This window comes from Vigna angularis, chromosome 3 (assembly GCF_016808095.1).
Source record: "Vigna angularis cultivar LongXiaoDou No.4 chromosome 3, ASM1680809v1, whole genome shotgun sequence".
NCBI lineage: Eukaryota > Viridiplantae > Streptophyta > Magnoliopsida > Fabales > Fabaceae > Vigna > Vigna angularis.
This window is the reverse complement of record NC_068972.1, coordinates 38,819,708-38,828,499: the sequence shown is the minus strand read 5'-3', so window position 1 is coordinate 38,828,499 and position 8,792 is coordinate 38,819,708. Positions and strand designations below refer to the sequence as shown.

Genomic DNA, 8,792 nt, shown 5'->3' with positions numbered 1-8,792 from the left:
TTTCAAGACGTTAAATTTATTAGCTTTTTTTTTGTTATATAGTGATTAATGCGGTCAATGTAAGACACATTTACATTATTTCCAACAAAACATTTTCTTTAAACAAATAACTAAGAACTAAGAAATAATGATGGTTTATTTGAACTTTAAAGCACGCAATTAATAAAAGAAAGAAAAGTCAGTCTAATTAAAATAATTTTCCGTGAGCTTGAAAAAGAATTTATATGGATAAGAAATTTCTAAAGCGAAATTAACATAAATAGCATGGCTTCCGTCAGGCCTTAAATTATGGTAGCCACAACTACACTAAATTTAGTCACTGTTACACGCTTATCAACTAAAGTAGTATTATTAATTCACAGCATGTCTCGTCTGCAGCATTTCTTTACTTGACTTTGTTGTCCTTCAACTCTCTCTTCTCTCTCTCTCAACTCTCTTTTGGTAAGTCATCAAACTCTAATTTTTTTTGGTGTCTTCAATCTCCTGAGGAGCTAGTTTAGTTGAAGTCATTGTAGTTGTGGAAAGTTCTTCATGGTTGCTGAAGGTCATTCAATAGGCACCTAAAGCAGTCTAATAGTTAATGATATATATTGAAGCTGTAGGTTTGTGTCCGTTTATAGCATTTGGAAGAAGCAAAAGGGTTGGTGCCTGAAATTCACACTCACAACAGTAAAAAAGCTTTGCCATAAAATAAAGAATCGGACATTTCCTCAATTGGGTTCTCAGCAAATCAGGATCTGCTGCTTCAGTGTTCACTGTTTTTGTCTTGTAGCTTCTTTTGGAGGTTTCCATGGAGAGTAGTGGCAAGATGGAAGACTATGAAGTGATTCAGCAAATTGGAAGAGGGGCACTTGGTGCAACTTTTCTTGTTCTCCACAAGATTGAGAAAAAGAGGTAAGGCAGTACCTTTGCTTTTCTTTCTCTTTTTTTTGTCCTTTTTCTGTGTGTTCTGTGTAATTGTTGGTTGGAACCATGCTACATGAACTCTTCTAGATCTTTTCTTTGGTCGAATTTGGACCACCCTTCAAAGAAATTTTCAATCTTGTTCAGATTTTAGTGGCGGGTTTCGCAATTGAAGCCCTGCAAGTTCAGTAACAGCTAGATTTTAACATGGGTACAAGATGAATCCATTTTGAGTTCAGAAATGGACAGTCCCCAGATTTTTCTGTTTTGTTTTGTTTTGGACTGAAATCTATGCTGATTCAATACAGCTTTGCTTTTCAGCTTCAGTTCTTTAGTCATTTTTCACTATGAAAATTTCATGTCTATGGTATTGTAGGTATGTGCTGAAGAAAATTCTCTTGTCCAAACAAGCTGACAAATCCAAAGTGACAGCACAACAAGAGGTTGGTGTAACCGATCCTTTCTTTCAATGCATATATTCAGTGTCTGCCAGCCGATTATTTATTTGTTGGTATTATTTTCTCATATTTGTTTACTTTCTATCCAATTGATATGACTTGCTAATGTTTCGTGCAAATTATGAACACTGCTGTTTTTGGTTCGGCCTTTAACTTTTGTTGTTTCTTTTTTGAAATGGTTTTTACTTTGTCCCGTAACCAAAGAATACATAGTAATAATGATGGACCCATTTCTTACTTTCTTTTGATTTTTGAGTCTTCCATGCCGCTCAACCTAAACTAGTTATTTTTTTTTTCTTTTTATCGGCAGATGTTAGTTGTTAGTAACTTGTGTTTCTCAATATCTTTTTCTATTTGTCATGATGATCTATGAACATGTTATACTTCGTTTCTGCTACGCATAAACCGGTCATCTGAATGGAAGTAGCATACCTTGTGCATAGAATCAAACAGACTAGAAACGTACTAGTAGACTCAAATTAAATTTGGTTTCATTTAATGGAATGTTGTAGGGCCTCTTCTACTGTACTCGTCATTTTCATTTGAAGTACTGATTAGACTTCTCCTCCATCCAGAGTGGAGGATGTTTGTTTTTTGATTTTATTATGCTTACTCACAAATGATATGAACACCATGTGATGAATCATTTTTATGTTAACCAAGTACCACTGAATTCTGAAAGTAATTTTTCTTCTTTAAATATAATATTATTAATAATGGTTTCACTGACTTTATTTCTGAGAAATTTCTCTTAATAGTTTTGAAGGAATGTTTCGTACCTTATTAGTTCTGACGAAAAGTAGTAATATTCTATCTTTTTCTGTTCCAGATGGACCTGATAGCTAAACTAAATTACCCTTATATTGTGGAGTACAAAGATGCTTGGGTGGAGAAGGTAAGATACAATCGTTCTTTCTTTTCCTTTCCTTTTCTGTTTTGAATTTTCAATTGCACTTTCTTATATTGCTGAAAAATAAGTTTGGAGTTCAATAGAATTTATAGGCTTAATTAAATGTTGATGAATCCTTACAAATGCTATTTTTATGTTACGAAGGAGGATTACATATGCATTATAACCGGCTATTGCGAAGGGGGTGACATGTAAGTATGGTTATATCTATTAGCAGCAAAAATTTATTTCAAGCATAAATTAAGGATCTGACGTATTCATTATAAACAGAGAATACCATGTAATGATTAGGAGTAAAATGTGTATAGAATAAAGACTTCTATCTTCTACAGAAGCTACTCTGAAATTTATACTGAATTCTATCCACGCAAAGAAAATGTTAATTTAAAATTTTAATTAGTAGACAGGAGGGACAAGTACTTTTAGAAAACTGTGAACATAAGGGCTCTGTAATATGTAATGTGGTGATTCTGATAAGAATATTGTTCATAGATGTTAATTGTTTGCAATAGCATAGATGACCATAGGATAAAGGGCTTTGTGATTTGGTGGGTCTCATGTATTATATAGCATGACATTTACGTTTAGTGTACATTTATATCACACTTGGTAGCATTATAACTTGTTACGTAAACTAAATCATGAAATATTACATTCTTCTGGATCAGGGCTGCAAATATAAAGAAAGCTCGGGGATCTTATTTTTCGGAGGAGGTAACTAATAAGGTTTTATGTTTCATTCCTTAGTGTTTGTGTTGCTCTGGGACATTAGAAGGAAAGGGAGGGGAGAAAAGATTTTAAGTAAACTTCCTTCTTATAGGGAGTCTTGATAAATTAGGAATTATCTTGTAATCCTTGGCCCAAAAAAATGGGGAAAGAAATTTGTACTTCACCTCTCATCTTCCATTTGCCTTGCTTCTCTCTGGATTCCTTACCCATTCTGCGTTTCCATTCTATCCCATAGAAAGTCTGCAAATGGTTGACTCAGTTGCTACTAGCTGTGGACTACCTTCACTCCAATCGGGTACTCCACAGAGATCTTAAGGTACTACTTACTCTTATATCCTGGCAAAGAAATCCTTACATGGTGTTTATATTAATAGAACTTCTTTTTATTTCAGTGTTCCAACATATTCCTTACCAAAGAAAATAACATTCGGCTAGGTATAAAGTTGTTATCCTTTGAATGCTCATCACTATGGGTTTCTGTGTATCATGTTGTCTAAAGCAAATTTGCATTACATGGACACTGCAGGTGAATTTGGTCTTGCGAAGCTTCTCAATCCTGAAGACCTCACTTCTCCGGTAATGTAAATAGTAACGTATTGGCCTTATCTGCTTGCAGTTGTCCCCTGATGGTGGATTTCAGACCAAATATTTGTTGTTTTTAACTAAAAATAAATAGCCTTTGCCTTCTCTCCTTAAACCTTAAATCACAAATGATAATGCTCCTTAATGTCTGTTTATTGTGTGCATCAATCTTATATCTTTTGTAGGCTTTTGGAACCCTTAACTACATGTGTCCCGAGGCCTTTGCTGGTATGCCTTATGGTTATAAATCTGATATGTGGTCACTTGGTAAGAATTACAGTTACTTGATTCTAGTTGACAAAGTCATATGCCATGATATCTGACCTTGTGTAAAATGATGTCTCTTTGTATTGTAAAGGTTGCTGTATGTTTGAAATTGTTGCACATCAACTAGCATTTCGTGCTCCAGTAAGAACAAAACCAAATCATCTATGAGTTTGATATTATTAGTGACAATGAAGTTTCTCCAATATGAGTGAAATAATTTGGTGAATCATGAATGAATCAAACAGGACAGGGCTGGACTTATCAATAAAATAAATAGATGCTCCATTTCTCCGTTGCCAATTGTTTACTCGTCCACACTGTAAGTAACTTTTTCATGTTATTACAAAATATTCGGAATACATTTAGTGTATCTTAGAATTTTCTAGAATATCTTAAGAAGATCTTATGTACTGAATTAGGAATCTGAGGAAGCAATTGCCACAGTTGTTTTTGTTTTCTATTTTTTTATGTTTCCGTATGTAATTAGGGTTAGTAATCCTACTGTATTAGCCAGCTTGGGTTCTTACCAATACTATCTCAATACTTAACCTGTTTTTTTAGTATCTGTTAATCATAGTTAATGCACTTAGGAAAGGATATGTTCATGTATCACGTAACACATGATAAAGTGCATTTAGTAGTACTCATAGGTATTAGTGTGTAAGCAGTTGCACTTGATTGATAGTAGACTACGATTTAGTCTGCACTATTAAGAGATTATATGCATTTTACCAAATAACAAGCATTTCCATTCAGTAAATTATTTCTGTAGTATTTTGTTCTATCTTCCCCTAAACTCTCCCACAAAATTCAACAATTTAAATAGAACCTTTGTGTTATTATGTTGCAATATTTCATAGTAACCATATTGATCTAATATGTTGGTATTCATGATCTTTGTTCTATCATCAATTATAGAAACTGAAATTCTAGTTTTTCCTCATGCAGTTTTGTTTCATTCCGCTTTGTCTTTATGACAACCTTTTCTCTTCCTCCTTTTTTGTTATACTCCAGTAAATCTTCTTCATATTTGCTTTCTTACCTGTTTGGTGTAAAAATTAATTTTCCAATGCTGGCATTGCATTGATGGAGAATGACAATGATAGACTACTCTCTTGCCACTGAGGTGATGAGTCTGGTGACATCCCTTTTTGTCTATGATCATTTCAATGGTGACATCTCTTCATGCCAACAATCATTCTGTTGGTGATGTCACCTCTTGCTGATGATCATTTTGTCAGTGAGATCTCTGCCCACCACTAACAATCATACAAGTGGTGAGTATTCTTCCCAGAGTAAATCCTCGTACCGTTGGTGATTTCTCGTCTCACTAATGAATTGTCTATTGGATGCAATTTACACCAGGTTCCCACAGCCAAAAACATACTGATGGTGATTTCTGCCCTCAATTGATGAGTAATACAAGTGATTAATTGTCTTTTGGCTTCAATATAGACTAGATTTGATCTTAAACTCTTAATTATGAATGTTATTCACACTCAGCTTCAGTTTTTAAGTTTTGAGGCTACTAATTTTTCTTTGAATTTGAATCTTCCAAATGCTTTTTGTGATGGATTTGAAGTAACTTGGGCCTTGTCCCTTTTCTGGAGTTGTTTCAGACTATTATTACAGCTGACATTATTTTCAGAGTTTTCTTTTGGTATTTTCATTGTGACAGGGTTGAAACTACTAAGCATTAACTTCTAGGGAAGTGTTTGAATGTATACTACCTATCTCAGAATATATTTTGTCTTAAAATATATTAAATATCTCCAAATATTATCAAAGTCTTTAGAATGATATTATCTCACCAATTGGACATCATATTTGGGAAGCAATCTTGAGAGTAGTTTCATAATTATATTGTGTTTCTTATTTAGTTACTGCAAGCAATTTTATTTTATTAACTTGTTCTGTGCGCTTGGGCTTGTTCTAGTATTGCTACATCATTACTTAACCTGATTAAATTAAGTTGGCAAAAATAGGCAATCATTTCTTCGAATAAGTTAAACTAGATATGCACTAGATAGCATCATTGGATTGGTATTTTTATCAGATAATAACGCATCACAAGTTCACAATACACCTTTTCATTCTAATTTCTTGTAATTTGAAGTCCTTGTTCTTTTGCCCCCTTTACTACCAAAAGCACAATATCTACCCCTAAAACCCATTAGCATTTACACTGTTGTCATATTTTCCCTATCTGAGCTTTTCAAAGTTATTGTATCTATTTAACTCCAACACAAATATACCAGTGAATCCCTTTGTTTCCTTTAAATATGTCATTGAAATGATGAAACTGAAGCCAGAAGACTTGTGTCGTTTATGTTTAACAGGAAACAACTTATCAAGAGCATGCTGAGGAAAAACCCAGAACACAGACCAACAGTGAGTTCACTGAGCTTTTCTTGTGTAACTCATTTATGTAAAGTTGTTTATTCTTACAATGCTCTTTTTGGCAGGCATCTGAATTATTAAGGCATCCTCATTTACAACCTTATGTTCTACGCTGTCGTAATGCTTCATCTATTTATTTGCCAGTACATCTTATAAATAGTAACTCTCCAAAGGATAAAACTAAAAACAAATCTAGTGGTAGCAAAGACCATTGGGATAAGGAAGCAGAATTAGCAGGATTAGTAAATCGGTTGGACCGAATTTATCCATTGGAGGGAAATGGAGATGTACAGACACGGAACCCGCATAATGAGGACAAGCTAGCAATGCCAACCAAAGACAAGGTTGAGACCAAAATGGTTGATTCTACCAGCTATACTCAGGAATTTTCTACGAGTGTTAGTGGCTCAAAAGATGGCTCTACAACATCTGAATCAACTGTTTGCAGTGTGAGCAAGGAAGGAGACTTTAAAAATAGATTTGCAAGGGACCCAGCTGACAGTGAGATCACTTCAAAAAGTACAATAGATTGTGTGCATGAAGAACAAGGACTTACTACCCATAAGTCATACGCATTTGACATAAATACAGAAATTAAAAATGTTGAAGATATTCTTTCCAATGAAGATCTCATTACAGATGAAGCACTCAGCGAAGGTGCCAAAACTGGGGATTACAGTAAATCCACAATATCCAGTGAAGGCAGCGAGGGCAATGATAAAGATGAGTCCATTGATGAGATCATGTCAAAGAGTACCCTTGATTCTGTGCATGAAGAACAAGGACTTACGGTGGATCATTTTCGGAAGTCGGATGTGGTTGACCCAAGCACAGTATCTACAGAAGTTGAAGATAATTTTTCCAGTGAAGGTTTTGATAAAATGGAAACAGAGAGGGAAAATGACAAACTTGAGGACTCCAAAAAATCAACAGTGTTCACTGAAAACAGCGAAGGCAATGATAAAGATGTGTCCATTGAAGAGATAACTTCAAAGAGTATTCTAGAATCTGTGCATGATGAACAAGAATTTACTGCTGAACATTTTCCAAAGTCAGATGTGATTGACACGAATGCAGTGGCTACAAAATTTGAAGATAATTTTTGCAATGAAGCATTTTGTGAAACTGGAACAGAGACGAAAAGTGGTAGACAGGACTCCAGAATATTAGGGTACATTGATGACATCAGATTGAAGAGTACACTCGATTCTATGCATGAAGAGAAATGGTTTATAGCTGAACCTGCTCAAAAGTTAGATCTTGTTGACATAAAAGCCACAGCTTCAATACATGTGGACAGAGTTTCTAATGAAGGTTCTGGTGAAGCTGAAGCACAGAGTGAAGATGCCAAACTTGAGTGCTCCAGTAAATCAATAATTTCCTACGATAACAGCAACGATAATGATGAAGATGGATCTGGTGGTGAGATCACTTCAAAGAGTATGCTAGAATCTGTAGGTGAAGAACAAGGACTCACTGCTGAGCATTTCCAGACGTCTGATGCAATAGACATAACTACAGTGACTACAGAATTTGAAGATAAACTTTCCAATGAAGGTTTTGATAGAGCTGAAACACAGGAGAAAGAAGCTAAACCTGAGGGCTCCATTAAATCTTTGTTCAGTGAAGAAGGCAGCAGCAGTGATAAAGACGGGTCCATTGATGAGGAAAGGTCATCATCCCCACTGGCACAACCTTTTAGGGTTGAACATGACACTGAAACTGGAAGCAGCTTGAAGGAAGATGAAAAACCTGAAGGATTTAAAGAGGGCTCACACACGAACAGCTTGACTTCTGATACTAAGGATACGCATCCAGGTAAGGATGAAAACAGAGAAGACACCCACACAATCAGTTGCTCAACGTGTAAAGAAGACAGCAAGGCTGTTGTGACCCAGAAGCCAGCAAATGACATTTCATTAATGAAGCGTCTTTCAAGAGGCAGTAATGCTTCTTGCCAGCAAAGAGCTGATGCTTTGGAATCTCTGCTTGAGTTATGTGCACAGCTACTTCAGCAAGGAAACTTTGAAGAGCTTGCTGCTGTGCTAAGACCATTTGGAGAAGATGCTGTATCTGTGTCTTCCAGAGAAACAGCGATATTGCTAACAAAAAGCCTCATGGCCTCCCAAAAACTTAATCCTGAAACGTAGTTTGTGAGAGGTGTTGTGCTCATTATTTAAACATTGTTGTAAGAAAAATGTGTATTTCCAAATATTACATGAGTTTGTTTCTGAGACTTTAGCTTGATTGAAGATTTGAGGCTGGAGAATAACATCCCATAAATTCTTTGCTTGTAAACTGTGTATTGTAAATGGATTAAATTATATTTGAAATTGTTGAAATGGTTTAATATTCGTTGGTATTTTTCTGTAAACTATGAACATTCATTTTCAAGAACATTGCCTATCCTCATTGTCCCCTCCCCTCTCAAACTAGGAAAGTTAAGTCCTTGTGCTTCATGTTTTATTTAATTGGTGGACTTGTAAGATATCTTGATCTGGTTGAGCTAATTAGCCTGTGATTTTCTGGTTTCTATGTTTTGG

General features: G+C 35.2%; 1 protein-coding gene across 3 annotated transcripts; it reads left to right on the top strand.

The window, feature by feature from the left end:
* The first annotated feature begins 306 nt into the window (after positions 1 to 306).
* Positions 307 to 8,547, top strand: LOC108325971 (serine/threonine-protein kinase Nek5). Of its 3 annotated transcripts, none has more exons than XM_017559148.2 (14): positions 307 to 441; positions 597 to 894; positions 1,280 to 1,346; positions 2,191 to 2,256; positions 2,416 to 2,462; positions 2,940 to 2,985; positions 3,236 to 3,316; positions 3,393 to 3,435; positions 3,527 to 3,576; positions 3,768 to 3,849; positions 3,941 to 3,990; positions 4,095 to 4,168; positions 6,189 to 6,240; positions 6,315 to 8,547. In XM_017559148.2, the coding sequence occupies exons 2-14, from the start codon at positions 791 to 793 to the stop codon at positions 8,397 to 8,399; spliced, it is 2,847 nt and encodes a 948-aa protein (XP_017414637.1). In that variant the 5' UTR covers positions 307 to 441; positions 597 to 790; the 3' UTR covers positions 8,400 to 8,547. The 3 variants fall into 3 exon arrangements, with proteins under 3 accessions (XP_017414637.1, XP_017414638.1, XP_017414639.1); XM_017559149.2 differs by having other exon boundaries at positions 346 to 441; positions 603 to 894; XM_017559150.2 differs by having other exon boundaries at positions 371 to 441; positions 773 to 894.
* Positions 8,548 to 8,792: the final 245 nt, after the last annotated feature.

Excerpts from the sequence above, each read along its gene's own strand:
- LOC108325971 (XM_017559148.2), top strand. The coding sequence starts at position 791 with ATGGAGAGTAGTGGCAAGATGGAAGACTATGAAGTGATTCAGCAAATT. Across the intron at positions 895-1,279 it reads CACAAGATTGAGAAAAAGAG|GTATGTGCTGAAGAAAATTC; the intron begins GTAAGGCAGTAC and ends ATGGTATTGTAG. Across the intron at positions 3,991-4,094 it reads AACTAGCATTTCGTGCTCCA|GACAGGGCTGGACTTATCAA; the intron begins GTAAGAACAAAA and ends TGAATCAAACAG.